This window comes from Amborella trichopoda, chromosome 8 (assembly GCF_054954075.1).
Source record: "Amborella trichopoda isolate Santa Cruz 75 chromosome 8, AtrichopodaSantaCruz75HAP2 v2.0, whole genome shotgun sequence".
Lineage (NCBI taxonomy): Eukaryota > Viridiplantae > Streptophyta > Magnoliopsida > Amborellales > Amborellaceae > Amborella > Amborella trichopoda.
Genome location: NC_142343.1, coordinates 37,124,327 through 37,141,438, shown reverse-complemented (window position 1 = coordinate 37,141,438; position 17,112 = coordinate 37,124,327). Strand labels below are relative to the sequence as shown.

General features: G+C 36.9%; 1 protein-coding gene across 2 annotated transcripts; it reads left to right on the top strand.

The window, feature by feature from the left end:
• Window positions 1-622: 622 nt before the first annotated feature.
• LOC18433410 (sequence-specific DNA binding transcription factor) lies at window positions 623-16,905 on the top strand. Of its 2 annotated transcripts, XM_020666819.2 has the most exons (3): window positions 623-1,742; window positions 12,473-12,579; window positions 16,653-16,905. In XM_020666819.2, exons 1-2 carry the CDS (start codon window positions 908-910, stop codon window positions 12,568-12,570), a joined length of 933 nt encoding a protein of 310 aa, XP_020522478.1. In that variant the 5' UTR covers window positions 623-907; the 3' UTR covers window positions 12,571-12,579; window positions 16,653-16,905. The 2 variants fall into 2 exon arrangements, with proteins under 2 accessions (XP_020522478.1, XP_006843516.2); XM_006843453.4 differs by lacking the exon at window positions 12,473-12,579.
• Window positions 16,906-17,112: the final 207 nt, after the last annotated feature.

Below are 17,112 nucleotides of genomic sequence, written 5' to 3'. Positions count from 1 at the left end.
GTTTTTTTTTTATTTGAATCGGTCAATTCTGATTCAGATCACCAATTATTTAGATCCCCACATGCATACTCAGCATCCTTTAACTATACATATACATGTGTTCGCAATGGAATGCTCATTGGATATTAATCAATGGGCAGGTCCCACAATTATGTTATATTGGGCCCATTCCTTGCATATATTTGTGCATGGGGGTTGTACTACTTTTTGGCGATTATGATACCCATGTATAACAAAATAGTATACTTCTCACAATGGAAAGGGAGAGGGATTGGTCAGTCTCGGCTAATTTTGAAAAAAGTAGAGCCGTTTATGATCGACCTTCGAACGAAACATCGGCGTGTTTTCTGATCATTTTCTTCGTACCGAAGAGATGGAAAAGCGTACCCAACAAAATAGACGGGAGACGACAGAGTAGAGAGAGAAAGAGTGTACAGTATAGAGAGAGGAGAGAGAGGAGAGAGAGAAATAGTAGAGTAGATTGCGGGGAGAGGAGAGTATAGAGAGAGAGGGGAGAGGAGAGTATAGAGAGAGAGAGAGTAGAGAGAGAAAGGAGAGAGAGAGGGGTTGGTTGGAGAGTCCGGGAGAAGAGAAAAAGGAGAGGGGAAGAGAGAGAGGGAGTGGTGGTGAGTCAGCGGAGTGATGGAAGGAGAGGGAGAGGGAGAGGGAGAGGGAGAGAGTGGAAGAGAGAGAGAAGAATGAAGTAGACTCAGTCTGGTGCGAGGCTGGTTTCAGGAAGAGAGAGAGAAGAGTGAGTGGGTGGGCAGGAGACGCCAAGGCGAGAGAGAGAGAGAGAGAGAGAGAGAGAGAGAGGGTGGGAGAGAGATTTGCCGATCTTCAGTCCACAGCTCCAGAGAGCGGAGCTGTGAAAGAGAGACCAGAAACAGAGAGAACTAGCCACCCACTCATGGACGAACCTGACGCGACCCCAATTGCATCCCACCCACCGGCCACCACACAGAGCCGCGCGCTCTCTCTGGCCCTCACCTCCACCAAGCAACAAGATGGCACCATAACCACGACACCCACCTCTAATGGTCGAGAAGATTGCTGGAGCGAAGGAGCCACTCTCACTCTAGTCGAGGCATGGGGCGAGCGGTACCTCCACCTTAACAGAGGAAACCTCAAGCAGAAGCATTGGAAAGAAGTTGCAGAAGCTGTAAATTCTCGACATTCAACATCATCTCGATCCTTCAAAACTGATATCCAATGCAAGAACAGAATTGATACTCTGAAGAAGAAGTTCAAGCTTGAGAAGGCGAAAATTATCGCCTCTAATGGTGCCTACACCCCCAAATGGCCCTTCTATGCTCGCCTTGATTACCTTATAGGTCCATCTAAAAAGTCCCAAAAGCTCGTTTCTCGTGTAACAAGGGCTCCTGTGACTTTTACAGTAAAACCCGTCAAAGAGAAGCCACCCCTAGTTGCAGATGCCATAAATGGGTCACCTTTGGGTAGAGGAATTGCAAGCTCTGGTGATTCCAGAGACTCGACTGAGAGTTGTCCTGGTCGATCGAATGGGTTCTCTGAACCTAGAGCAGCTTTTAGAGAGCTTGCTCGAGCAATTGCTCGGTTTGGTGAGATATATGAGAGGGTTGAGACTTCAAAGCAACAACAGCTTGTAGATTTGGAAAAACAGAGGATGGAGTTCACTAAGGAGTTGGAATATCAGAGGATGCAGATGTTTGTGGATGCTCAGCTCGAGCTCAAGAAGATGAAGAGGGCCAAGCATGGTGGCTCTGGTGAGATGCTGGTCTCTTTGGGGTTTTCTGCTTCTTTTTTTCTTTTTTCCTTTTCTTTTTTTGTTTATGGGATTTTTTTCGGTTTTATGTTCTTTGATGATTGGTGAATAGCGTCTTATTTTATTGAATTGGGTTTTTCTGTGGATATTTGATTATGGTTTTGCCTGCTTTTTCTTCTTTTACGAGTTAGTCTTTTATGGTTTCATAATCATATGATCTTCTTTTAAGATTTCAAAGCTGCTCGTTTCTTTCTGCTGGTTTTGGTTGCTGAATTGATTATCCATGAGCCATCCAGAAATATCCATCAGCCTTCCAGAAACCCAATTTTTATTTTCCAGCATTCATCTAGAAGACCCAATTAAGTGAGAAGTTTTAACTTTCCCGACAATTCATAATTCGGATATTCATTCATGCAATGGTAGGAGTTGGGAAAACCATGGAATTAATATATGTGTTTTTTCTGATTGAGACCTCCATTCATTTTTGTGAAGCTTTGATTGTTGTACCGTACTAAAAGGATGAATACATTCGTAGTTTATGATTCGGGCCTCTAACTGTCAGTTAATGTTGAACTTATGCTCTGCATGTAGAGTTGAGCTTATGCTGTCCATGTGGAACACAACCCAGATGGTTAATTTTAGTCTCTACGTGTGTTACCAGGCAAAACTTAATTCATACACTCCTTGTCTCAGTCTATTTTCTTGGTGAATCTTGTATGACTTAAGCAACGGAAGTGTTTGAAAAAATAATGATCTATTGGGAATTGTGGATCAGGATCGTCGGTGGACGATCTTAGTCCCCCCATCCGGACCATATTGGGAAATATCTTTTTTTTTTTTTATTACTATTTTTAGGGAGAGATCACTTGAGGTTATCGTATGATAAATTCGCATGGTTGTCCAAATTATATTTCAATAGTCATTATCAAAATTATATTCACGGGTCCACCTCTAATGGGATTCTCCGAGTCAAACTTCTAGGGATTGTTATAATTTCCTTTTGATAGAAATTCGTTGTGACAAATATTCTAATATTGTATTGGAACTTTTGTTCCTCTTCTCATGTGTACACTTAATACTCTGAATTTTGAAGGAATGGAGATGTTGGGAGAATTTAAAACTTGGATGCACATGATGGAGACAAAATATGAAAACTTGATGCTGTATGCAGAAACTTTGTAATGGCCTTTTATGGATGCATCATGACCTCCCACCTTATATATCTTCTAGAGTAGATCGTAGCTTTCTATGAAGTCAATATGAGGATTGAGTAAAAGTTTTCATTCAATATCATTCTATAGTTTTTTTTGCACTTGTGTTCATTTCTATGCTGATTGGCCTTTTTGTGGATCCATCTTGAACCTTCATCTCATATGTCTTACAGTCGTTCATAGCTTCCTATGGAGTCAATTTGCTGAGTGATTTAAACATTTTCATGCAATGTGATTCAATGAGTTTTTTTGCACTCTGGTTCTTTCCTGTGTTTGGACAAATTAGTGACTGCTTCATAATGGTGCAGTATTAAATTTCTAATTATAGTTGTTTGTGAAGTACAAAATTTCTATTTTTTTGGCTGCATTGGCTCTCTACTTTATGTTTTTTTTTATGAAAGTTCAATCAGCATTCAGCATCATGGGAACTCTTATCATAAAAAAGCGTATAGATTTCCTCTTCTATGTTGAAAGTTATCTTCTATGTTGCAAGTTAACATACTTCCTTGGAGCACTGGCTTTACCGAAACACTATTACATCATAAATAATATTAGCTCTTTTGTAATTGGTTGACTTTTGATAACTATGCATATTAGGCTTAAAAGTATCAGTTTACAGTCTAAATTTATCAGTGAAAAACCATTTTCATGTGATTGGCTATCTTTTTGGGACTTTATTTTGAGGATTAAATTAATGACCTCATGGAATACCAAATGCAATGATGGGCTATCTCAGCCTTTGATATGATATTATATTTGGTAGAGTTCCATCTTGATCATGAAACTTATTATGAAGTGTTTGAAGTTTCTTGGATGAGCTTAGGGTGCTGGACTTTTAATCATTGTTAGTAAGTGTAATATAGGGGATGGACTGCAGTAGGTGGAATTTAGAAGGGTTAGTGGATGCTAAAGAGCTTGGATAGCTATTGTTGTGGCCAAAAAATAGAAAGTTTATGTTTCCATGTAGGGGATGGGAAATTATTTTCTTTTTGGGGAAAGGATGCTCTGGCAAAGTTTCTTTTGAGGTGTCCATCCCATGTCTTAGAGAACTAACTAGACACCAAAGGCACATGTGGAAGGTTACTTCTAAAGGAAGGATGGATGTATGGTATGGTAACTGCAATTTTATTAGAATGTATATCGGGCAAAGGGTAGGCCCAAAAAGAACATGGTTGGAAGTAGTGAGAAAGATATGGAGAATGACCTCATTGAGGGTATGGCCTTCAATAGAGCAGCATGACAGACCGAGATTTGTGTAGGGACTCCAAATAGTTGGGAGATGGTAATCTTGGTCTATTTGAGAAGGTAATTAGGGCATCTTAATGGCATTTTGGGCATGAATAATTAGAGTTTATAGCAATCAGTCAATCTATGGATTTGTTTTGTTTTTGTAGGGTAGAATACATAATCATAAGGAGCGTAGAAGATTCTTGCAACTGAACAATGAATGTTAGCTTTTGTTTCAAACAAGAAACGGAAGTTTAGCTTTACAATGTAATTTAGACTACCATACTATTAGTCTACGTAATGTGGTAGTTAAGTGTATCATTTTATTTGTGACATCATGTTATCATGGTATATCATACAACCTCTGTTCAATTTTGAGACAGTAGTGTTTTTCAAGTTCATAGATTGTGTGATTTTAATTTCCTCCTTTGAAGTTGGTTGCTAGGTTCAAAAGGTTACATCCCCAAAATTTGGAGTCCAAACAATACTCCTAGCTTAGGTTTTACCTGATGGAGCAAATGGTTAGTATACTCCCACGGGAGCCACATATTTTTAGGCATACAAAATATTTTGGTATGTGTATACTATTGGCTTAATTACAGCCATTTCTTTCCAAACCCAACCAAACTATTATTTGTCGATGTTTAAGGACTGTTTGGTGGATCATGCCATTTTTGTGATGAAAAGTGGACAAAGTAATTAACCTTATTTAGTCGAAAGGATCTTATCCATTTGTTTATGGTTCTTTTGTCATGCGATCTTCATCATGGACTAAAAGGATTTGCGAACCTGAGAAAATTGAAATGGGTTCTACGAACAGATAGCGGCATGTTTTCTATGAATTTTTTTTAGAAGTTCCATTTTCAGTGTCCTGAATAGTTTTCTGAAGTCGGGCAGGTGCTTGGTTGTAAAGTAATCATACAGAACATTTCAACAGCTTATACATTTCACCAACTTATTTATGGCAAGTTATTTCAATGTTTTGATTCTTATACTTAAGGATCATGTTAGACAACCATGGAGATGTTGATTCCCATGATTGTAGAGATCTATACAGGTGAAAAGTATGTAGTTATATGTTAGCATGCTTTGCTCGTACAATAAAATGTACACATTTGTGAAAATATACTCCATAAAAGGCTAAAAGCAAGTATGAAACCATGACCTCACATGCAGAAATTTAAACTAATATAAGCTTATGATGATCTCAAGAAAGATTATTCTGGCATGGAACATCTGATACCAAGTCAACATTATTGAAGAACAATCTCCAAAGTACAAACCCTTCAGCCAAATTGGCTCATTCCTATTGAATCCCTTCAGATGGTGGAAACTTGACAGGATCCCTGGGCGATAAACAGGTTTCTTGGGCTACAATATTACTTTCTGCCTAAACCTGACAGGATCCAAGGTATGCTGGTGGAAACTTGAGGACGAGAGAATCCCAAGGTATGCTGGTGGAAACTTGAGGAAGAGAGAATCCCAGTCCAAAGGACCCTTAATATCTCCATTACTTTGAAAAGACCCTTAATATCTCCATTATTCCAGTTTATCTGGAAACTTGCAGGGTCAAGAATCCCAGCATACCTTGGATTCTTATCCCAAACCATTCATCAAAGTTTTTCCATTTTCTGCCTCTTTATTTTTGTCTTAAAAATTTTCATTATGAATATCTCCATTACTTTTAAAGGACCCTTAATATCTCCATTATCCCAGTTTATCTGGAAACTTGACAGGATCAAGAATCCCAGCATACCTTGGATTCTTATCCCAAACCCTTCATCAAAGTTTTTCCATTTTCTGCCTCCTTATTTTTTTCTTAAAATTTTTCATTATGAATTTATGAGTTTTACCATTTATCCATGTGGCATCCTTAGCAGCATTCTGCTTGCTTTGATCTGTGTCACTTCCTTTACCTATCTGCTTAATACCTTATATCTCATGGATGTCCAGAACCAAAATACCTCAATATCCCCAAGACTTGAGCTTGCCACTTTCATACTACACCTTTTGAAAAATTTCACACTTGTTGGCTATCCAGTTTGGCTTCTACAACCATTTTACCCTTGATGGCTGTCCATTTTGGCTTCCAACCTCCAGTGTTTGCTTCAAGATCCTCAGCCCCTGTGTTCTACGTTCTTGATTTTATATCCACGTTGTACTTCACTGAATTCCAAGGGGTAGGCTTTATGCTTCCGTAGACATGATAAAGTGTAGCACAAATTTTCTTTATGTTAGAGAAGTCAGGATTGTGTGGCCTATGGATATCGCCCTTTGGGGAAGTATCATTTATGGCAATTTGGGGGGCTGTTGAATGAATATGCTATCAATTGCATCAGAAAAATTGATAGATCCATACAAAGATTTTCTGTGTTTTATATTGCAATGGCCTTCCGGGTAGTGTTGGATTTGGCAGGTATAGATCAGAGCAGTTGCTGTTCCGTTGGAGGTATTATGCGACAACTTTCTATGTTCTGTGTGGTTGGCTTATGTGAAAGTGAGGAATTTCTGATATGAAACAACTTTTTGTCAACTGACATGTTGTAACATAGAGGTCTAGGCGAACATTTCACGCTGCAAAAGACAAGCATGAATCTACATATGTTTCCTGGAGTTTTGGAATGTAAAATATCTTTAAGTACTTAATGGCGGAAAGGATAAATGGGGCTTGGCTCCAAACACAAGACTCCTCAACGGCAACATAAATGCATGGACCGACTCTCCAACCATCTAAGTACTCAATGGTGATTAACCCATCCACGGAAGTATTTAATGGTAGGACAGTGAACGACCCATGCCACAACCATCTAAGTGTTGAATGTGAGCATCACTGAATGGGCCAACATCCCTATCATCCAACTGCTTAATGGGGGGGTAGTGTTATCAGGACTGGACCTGTCATTAAACCAATGGATGCACTGGATAGGTCAGACAATCAAACTGAACCTCCTCACTCTTCAGACCAGTCAAATTTGAATAATAATTACAATTCAGAAAAATACAAGTAACCTGAGAAAAAAGAAAAACTCCTAAAAAATATGGAAGTTCCTAAAAACCCAGAAGATTTGTAGGAAAACAATAAGGATTTAGAAGCCAAAGTTACAAAACAATAATGCATTTCACATAAACCACTACACTAAGGCACTAGCTCATTACAATAAACAAATTAAACATTGAACTTCAAATGCATTAACATAGTAAACTAGTAAAGTTAATCCCGTATCCAAAGTTCCATAAAAATTAAAAAGCCCAACAAATTGTATAACACTCTCACTTTGCAAAGATACAAATCATAACCTATCTGAATTTGAATGTTAGGTTGTTATAAAACATGGCCTTCAAAATGAAAAAGATTACAAAATACATAAATTATAGAATAGTGTTCTCAAGACTGGACTAGTGGCGAACAAGTGAGGGCACCACCATTTTGTTAGATTGGTTGAACCGCCTGATTCACATGTCAGATCCATCAAATAAGTAAAATAAAAGAAGAAAATAAGAAAAATACAGAAAATTTGAATAAAATAGAGAAATTATGGAAAAAACCAGAAAAATATAGAAAATTCAGAAAAAAATTGAAACTTTATCAGGAGCAGAAATAAAACCAGAATGCACTTTATGGTCAATAAAATCATAATACACAATATGTCCATATCTCATTTCAATTGATGAAATCCAATAACCTATCAAGCAATATGCAAGCCGCTTGAAATCTCTTGATGGATGAAAAATGTGGATTTACTGTAGAATTTTAGGTTAAGGCAGTAGGCAACATCATTTATAGGGCAATGCAGTCTCCAATCAATAATTTTTCAAAATTTCCTGTAATTGGACTTCTTGTGCTTAACATTTGCAGCAATGACCTCCTGTGACCTATCCATTGCTTCACAAATATAGCCCATAGCAGTTCGCTGTCTACAATCCTCAAGACTTTCACCAAAGGCTCGATGAGTCGGTAATTACATTGGCAACTTAGGTCCAAATTTGGCTACTCAAGATCAAGTCCACCATTACCCCTCTCTCCGAATTACTCTTTCTTACCCATGTGGAATCTAACCAAGCTGTTGAGTTGACCATGGTTCTCGAGCCATCCGTTTTGCTGCATTATGCTCTTCATTGTAAGCGAATTAGTAGTCAGCATTGTAATTGTAGGCCTCAGTTGCTGTCTCTCATTGGTATGCTTCCTCATTATATTGGGGGTAAATGAATGATTGTTGATAAATTTGCAGTACTTTGTCTTATCTGCAACTCCTGTCAAGTCCTAGATCTTCCTGATGTCCTTTAGCATTAAATCTCTTCAATGAGCAGCACACAGAGTCCAAAAATATGGTGGGATAATGATCTCGCAGCAACTGCCCAAGTGAGTAGCTAGCTGTATCATTTATATTAAGTTAGACCACATTTCGTGGCCCCACATCATCAATAGCTTACATGAATAAATGAAACAATGCCTCCGATGTCTTCACAATATTTGAGGCATCGTCTGACTTTAATAATACAGTACCCTTGTGACAAAACACCAAAAAGTTGATCAATTGTCAATCTATATCAGTCCACCCATTAGCCATGTTTGAGCATCTAAGGCTGGTCCATATCTCTCTGTATGTGTTTGTATAGCCCTTGACCTCTTAGCACATTCTTCCTTAGCAAACAACTTCTTATGTTGTGGAATCTAGGGCCTTAGGAGTACCCTGGGCCTATGGATATCAATGGATCCAACGGAAGCTGAAAGTACAAGGAATTTAGGGCATTAAAAGGTATTACAACTTCATATATGCACCAGCACTAGCATTGTTATAGACCACTTATTTTATTATGTTCTAGTTATCAATATAAAGTAAAGTAAGTTTGTTTCTGTGATATTTTATCTTGAATATTTTTCTCTCCAAAAGTTGGAATGTCATCTTTATAGTGTTAAGAAAGGGGCATGCTTATCCTCTTCTTTTCTTTATTAGATTAAAAGGTTATCTAATGCCTAACCCTCCTTTAAAATTGGTATGCCTCATCTCTTATTTTTGGAACAAATTTCAGATTCAACCAAGGTATCAAGAGCTTATTTAAAATATCAATTTAAAATATTAGGAGCTTCTTTAAAATCTACTATAGTATCAAAGATCCTTCAAAATTTAACGAATGACACCTTATGTTCTAATGAATACAAATGGATTAATTTTAGTACGACTTGGGCCATTAATATACACGCCATCTCTTCCATCCAAGAACCTGTGTGTGTGTGTGTGTGTGAGAGAGAGAGAGAGAGAGAGAGAGAGAGAGAGAGAGAGAGAAGAGAGAGAGAGAGAGAGAGAGAGAGAGAGAGAGCATGGTATGCCCTTCTCACCATCAATAGTTAGAGTGCTCTCCTGCTAAACTGGTCTAAATTGGGTGTGGACTGGGGATCCTCTTCATCGAAATCAAATGTCTCCATGGGGAGGGACTAAGGATTCCCAGTCTCGTTGGCAATTATTTGCTGACGCTGCTTCTCACTGTCATGATCCTCAATGCTCGTTGGCTTTTTGTAGATGACATGGACGGGCACTTTATGGCATTGCTCACATTGCTAGAGTTGTGAGCAAAATGCTCCTTGACCCGGTGTATGCCCCTTCCATTTATTGTCTTCGTGCAATATGCAAACATTTCAGACTTTTCCCATTCAAAACTCGATTTACGTGCCCTTATACTGGATTTGATGTACTTCTATTAGGCCCAGACAAAGACGTTTTCAGCCACCCAATTCACCAATAACTACCTAAACTCCTACATCAAAACCACCACCAAGGCACCAATGGAACCCACCCAAACCGCTGATAATGAAATTCTCAAACCACCACTACCTCCAATAACAATTCTCCTACTAAGAAATCACAAGTACTCAACAACATATAAGTGCTTACTCACTGTTCATTCAATTAGTTTTCATCCTCCTTTTGCTTTTTGCCTTTTGCTTTTTGCTTCCCCCCCCCACCCCACGTCATCCTTTCCGAATATATATGATTAATTTAGCAAAAAAGTTTTTGAAGATTTCTACTTCAGCAAATGGGTTCTTTAAGGTTTTTAGGAGAGTTATAGTTTCTTGTTTTTTGTTTGCATTGTGCTTTACTAGTTTTGGTGTCCAAAAATTTGTCCAATTTCTTTCAATAAATATTTGTATTGTTCAAGCAATATTTCACAAATTTGGTTCTTTATGTTAATTTTACTCAAAAGTTCATTGAAAGATTTTATTTCCCAGTATCACTATCCTCTATAGAGGTGTTTTTTCATCATCACCAGAGCCTTTTCCCAACTATTGGGGGTTGGCTACATGAATCCTAGTTTGCCATTATGCTCTGTCGAGGGCTATACCCTCAATGAGGCTATAAGTCCCCATATTTTTTTCATTAATTTCAACCATATCCTTTTGAGCCTATCCCTTGCCCTTTTAGTGCCTTCTACTTGAACCAACTTTCACCTCCCAACATGTGATGTACTGGGTCTGTGCTACACATGCCTAGCCCACTTTACTGTGTCTCATCTTCTCACCTATTGGAGCCACACCTAAGTTCTCCCAAATATATTCATTTCAAATTCTATCTCATTCTTATCTTACCACTCATCCATCTCAACGACCTTATCTCAACTACACTCATCCTATGTGTGTGTTATTTCTTGACCGCCCAACATTCAGTCCCATAAAGTAACGCTGGTCTCACAGTTGTCCTATAGAACTTCCCCTTCAACTTCTAGTTCTATGTGTGACATCGTTCTCAATCTCTCCATTTTCCTAGATTATCGACCCAAGATATCAAAAGTAGACTCTTTATAAAGGTAGTATTTTATTATTTTATTAATTTTAGTTGGAAAATGACATTTTTTATTTTATTAATCTTAGTTGGAAAATGACATTGTTTTATTTTATTATTTTTAATTGGAAAATGAATTTTCTTTACTTATATATTAATTTGGCTAAATTTTATTGAGAGCTGGTTTATGGTTTGTTCGCTTCTATCTTCTATTGATGTACGCCTAATATGATTATTTGTGATACCATGTTATGTTCGTAGTGTTTTCCTTTGTTGTAATAATTTATTCATTTAAGAAGATGACTACAGTGCAAGATGCTTTTAGGAATTTAAGAGCTTTGTATATTTGTGGACCTAGCAGCGATGTATTGTCAAAATTGTGTAGTTGTGATTGGCCTTTCAACATTTCAAACTCATTGGCTGAAGCTTTGGCTTCCAAATTGAGTGAACTTGCAAGTCAAACAGCTGACTCAAAAAACTCTTAAAGAGTTTTTCAAAATTTTATATGAAATTTATATATATATTAAAAAAGAACCAAAAGTACAAAGTGTCTATTGAAGGATTTACAACAATCTTTGCGCATTGGAAGATAGCATCTATATGTCTGAACAACATAGAACTTCATATAAACAAAAAAACTCTAACACATCCCAAATATTTCATTTATAAAACTCATTGAATGAGACAAGTTGACTTAGATGAGTTTTGTCTACTCAAAAAGAGCTGTTTTCACTTACAAAATGAAATTTCATCTTTCTTAGGATGTGATACCTTGTCTAATGTGTCATACACAGTAGAAGAAATGATAACATTCTGATTCAAAGGAGTCAAAGACAAAAAATGATAATAAGTTTTGTGGTCTTGAATCCAGTTGTGCCGTTATTGAACCATCGAGTATTACATTAGTTTAATTAAAGGAAAAAATTTATATAAGGTTGACACCTTAAAATATAGAATTAGGGTGCACCTCTAAGAGCCTTCAAAAAGGTTGTTTTGATGTTGGAAAAACTTATAATCGCTCATCTTGCATCAATATATATAGATATAGAGAAAAAGAGAGATTTCAAGTCCTAAAAATAGTACATCTTGTAACATACTATTTGAACCGTCCATTTTCAAGATTTTCATGCATTTATAGATCTGCTTGATTTGAACCATTTTTGAAGTTTCAAATTTAATAATTAGAGATAAAAATAAATTCTTGTACCATCCTAAGAATTTTCGACACCAAAATTACATCTCATGACAAAGTTTGGAGGTGCACCTTACTTTGATTGTTTAAGGTTGCAACCTTATGCAAACCACACCCTTAATTAAATTTGTCTTTAGTTTTTCAGAGGAATGTCTGGAAGGTCAACAATCATGAGATGTGCAAGGAATTTAGGTCTCAGAGAAGCTGTTGAGATACAAATATATGTTATTTTCATTTGCCATTCCATCTAATGCTATTGAAAATTTCAAACTAGCTGCAATCAATCTGTGTTAAAGTAATGCTTGCGATCTTTTTCATTTTGTAGATGCATTTCAATCTGCAAATGATGATACCTTTTCAGCAAATCAATGGGTTTTTAGTGGCTGGATGCAGAATGTTGTTGAAGTTATTGATAAAAGCTGATCACATTAGGTGGCAATGACATGACCTCTAGCTGCTAAGTATCACCCATAGTCTCATATTTTACCACTGTTTTATTGATCTGATTTATTTTGATGTTAAAAACTCAGCAAATCGACATGCCTTGGGCTCCCTGGTGAGTCTTTTGGTTTGTCATGAATCTCGACCGAAGCCATCCATTTCCAGGTCTTTCAGGCCATTTTAGCCTTAGATGTGGCCTCTTCTTGGAGGGGCTCGTCAAATTGTCTGCCTTGACTCAGGCTTGGGCCTGTAGTGAGTCTATTTTATTAGAAAGTGGGAAACAAGAATGCCTAAATAGCCTAGAGCATTACAAAATTTATATAGGGTGTACCATAGTTGTAAGCATGATGAAAAGATTTACTGAACAGAAAAGCTAGAAAGGGATAATGAGGAATTTTATTTTATGAGAACCTATTGGGGCCCAAGAAAATAATTTAAAGCAAATGAGTTCGCGTTGTGATTGCCATCTTTTTCAGATAATAAATTGGGAAATGTGGGAATTGTTAGACCATTGATTTCTTTTGAATCATTTGGGGGATGTATAAGACGGTAAACAATAACGAGAACCATTGTAGGAAGTACGGCTCCGTTCCCCCCCATGGATTACTCTACCAGGCTATGCAACTGCTCGGACCCCTATATTTTGAATGGATTGGCATTACAGGGGAGGAGATGTATGTATCTATCTCCATTTAAAGCTGGCAAATTTTCCAAGTTCCTCTATATTGAAGTACTTGTATCTGAATCAGTTATTAGAAACTTTGATTTCAAATATCCGGAAAACTTGCCGAGTTGACTGGACATTGTTTTATAAATGAAAACATCTCTTCTATATACAATTTTTTGTGTGTTGTTTTCTTACGCTAGTCTTGATGAATTGGTTGCATGCATGGATTGGCTTGGTGAGAAACCAAGTTCTACTCCTACCAACAACAATTCTAGATTTAACTTCTTCCAAAATTAACAACTCGGCCAAGTTTGTCCAAGTTGGATGTCCAACTTGGCGAGTTGTCTCGTTTTTGTCACTCACAATGTTGATTCGGTTTTATGGTTTTAAATAATGGTCTGAATATACTTTCACGTGTTAAATGTGTGATTTGCCAATCCGCCTACATTTCATAAATATGGACTCAGACATTGATTAAAATTATGGGGTTGCTTCATAGAACTCATTTATGAAGGTGAATCCTAGTGAAGTTGCTTATAATATTGGTGAGTCTTTTATACTCTCTATAAATAGATATATCTAAAAGAGATTATTTTTTATATCCTGGGTCGATAATCGAGGAGAATGGAGATATTAAGGAAGATGCTGCGCATAGAATTAGAGCTGGGTGGATGAAGTAGAGATGTGCATTCGGAGTATTATGTGATCGCCGCCTACTAAAGAAATTAAAGGGGAAGTTTTATAGGCCGGTTGTAAGCCTAGCCATACTTTATGGGGCGGAATGTTGGGCAGTTAAGAAACAACGTATCTATAAGATGAGTGTGGTTGAGATGAAGATGTTGAGATGGATGAGTGACAAGATAAGAAAGGATAGAATTCAGAATGAATACATGCGAGAGAACTTAGGGTTGGCTCCAATAGGCAATAAGATGAGGGGAAAGTAGACTTAGGTGGGCTAATCATGTGCAGCTAGACCTAATACAACACTGGTTAGGAGGGACGATTTGGTTCAAGTGGAAAGCTCTAAAAGGACAGGAGGATGGCCCAAAAGGATATGGATGGAAGTAGTGAAAAGAGATATGGTGACTTACCGAGCAGAATGGTGTAACATGATTCATGTAGCCAACCTCAAATAGTTAATATAAGGCTCAGATGATGATGTTGAAGACATATGTATAAGGATGATAAATATAAATAAAAAGATGATACATATAGTTGCTTGAGATAGGGGAAGTTGTTACTTGCTTTCCAATATGTCACTTGCTTTCCAATATGTCTCAATCTTATTCAAAATATGCCAGTAATTAGTCCTTTTTGCTGATATATTCTAATGAAATAGAAATATTTTTCTAGGATGTGTAATCTAGAGTAGTCGTACTCCTTTCTTTGCTTAAATCTTCTCATCATATTCAAAACAATTTTACATGAATTTCACCTCATAGACAACTTTGTTCCATTGTTATTCCTTGTGTTTCTAAGTTATAACATCAAATCAATTAATTCAGCTACAAATCAGGACCATATTATGAATGATAATTATCTACGAGAAGTCCTATTGCTGTCACATAATTTCCAACTTTTTGCAAACCTCCAAAACTCTAGATTTGACAATTCATAAAAATAGTGGAATCCTTCGAGATGAGGTTGCACTGACAGACCTTAAAAGCATTATCTCATTGGACATGTAACCGGAACATCAACAAGAGTGTGTTCCCTAGCATCCATCTAACGATCGATCATCTGCCAATCTTTGATACGTTCTTTTCATTCTTTATTTTATTATAACTTCTGAGTTTTATTTTTTCAACGTTTGTTCTAGAAGACTGGTACATTGGGTTTAAAACCGTTCTTGATATATATGTAACATTTGCCACGCATCAGCAGTGGACACTTTTCATTTAGGCTTCAGCGTAGTTTTAGAGATTTTAGTTTTTGTTGAAGTTTGTCCCAAAGCACCAAATCTACCATTTTTTAGACTTTGGCTTTGGCTTGATTGGTTATGTCGTTAAGGTATTGTTGTTTGCAATCATGCATCCCACGTTTGAATCTTACTGATGAACTATGCTACAAATAAAGTACAGATTACCTCTCTTAGCCCCTCTTTTTTGGGACCATGACTCCAAGTGCCAGTTAGTGATTGTTGATCATTTTTGGATGTTCATTCTATAAAAAATTGAGTCTCATCACATGAAGTCAAGAATCAGAAAATGCACTAGTGCATCCGAGAGCAGAAATTTACGTTCTGTTATTTTTAATTATTTCCTAGTCCTTAAACTCCGAGTTACTTCTTATCATATCCTCTGCTCCTTTGAGTACATCAGGAGACCGCATCCTTTCTTTCCATACACACTGGAAGAAACTTATTCAATTAACACCAACTCTTGGAAGAAACTTATTCAATTAACACCAACTCTCAAAATATTTTGATAATAATTGCATTCAACTCTTCATGTTAAGGGAAATTTCATACCATACACCAGCAGTTAGTGTTATATGGTACACAACAGGGGCATCCATGAGCCATTCTCACACAAAGTGGAAAAAACCTGTAGTTTCTAATTACAAAGTCTGCCTGGATTCAATAAACCTCCACTGTCCATAATGGATGATGGATTAACTTGTAATGTAGCATATGCGTACACATACCTTTTGGCTTTCTTTACTATGTTTTGCTATGCCCACCACTGTATTATATCAGAAGCTCCTTCTTACTAAGAGAGAGACAATAAAATATGAGAAGGGGACATGGATTATAATGACTTTATTTATGATAAAATACCTAACAATGTTGAATATGTGTGCAAATCTTACGTACATTTCGCATATGGTGCTACCTGTACAGTTCTTCAATCCCAATGCTCTGGAATTCCTGTATATAAATTTAGTTGCATTTCTGGAACTTGTCTACTGCCGTGATATATCAATTTCCTTTTTTTCTTTAAATTTTTCAATGGAAACTTTACTGTTCACTGAAAAGATGGACGGGTTAATTAAATTAAACGTAGTTCCTAAATTCTTTTAGGGTAACATCACTGTCAATGAAATGAGGAATGGTGGTGCAGAGACAGTGGTATCCACCAAATCAAGAAATTACCCAAATGTTTGCTCTTGCTGTCTCTACAAACAATGTTTATTGGACATTGATTACCCCAATGGTCTATTGAGTGCACCATAATCTATTGGATCAATACTTTTAACTTTTTGTTATGATAAAAGTACATCTTTCTTTCTACTTCTATCGATACATCATTAATGTTGTTTATGAGCTTTAGAATATGAAGCTTCCTCTTCTATTTGTCATTTAAATTGATGCCTTTACTGAATCGCCAAAGTGATGTTACTGTTACTTATGGCTTTTATTACATTATATGACCCATACTAGTGAATTTTACTGCAGAAGGTTACATGTAGAAAATCCTGAACGGCTGTTAGATGAAAAGACTATATACATCAAGGCGATGCTTATCCATGTTCGACATGGGGTGAAGAGAGCACATCAATGCTGTTGGAATAATTGTATGATAGCCTTTATCAATGTAACTTGTTGAAGTTTTGACTTCATCAACTAATCCCAATCTTGTAGGGATTCTGCTCATAGCTGTAACATATCCCTTTTGTTGAAAAACGTGTTCCTCTTCTTATACCATAAACAGCCCTCTCATCCTGCCACCTTAGGTATTGTTCAGTAAACTTATTTAGTAAGATCTTGGGGGTAGATGGTAGCTGTTCCATAAATCTCAATACAGAAACCTATAAATTCAGAAAGCAGCAATTGATCAATCCATTAACAACCTTGTCTAATTAAATGATGTCTGTCATTTATATTATTCTCAGCAATTGAAAACTCACTCCAGTAT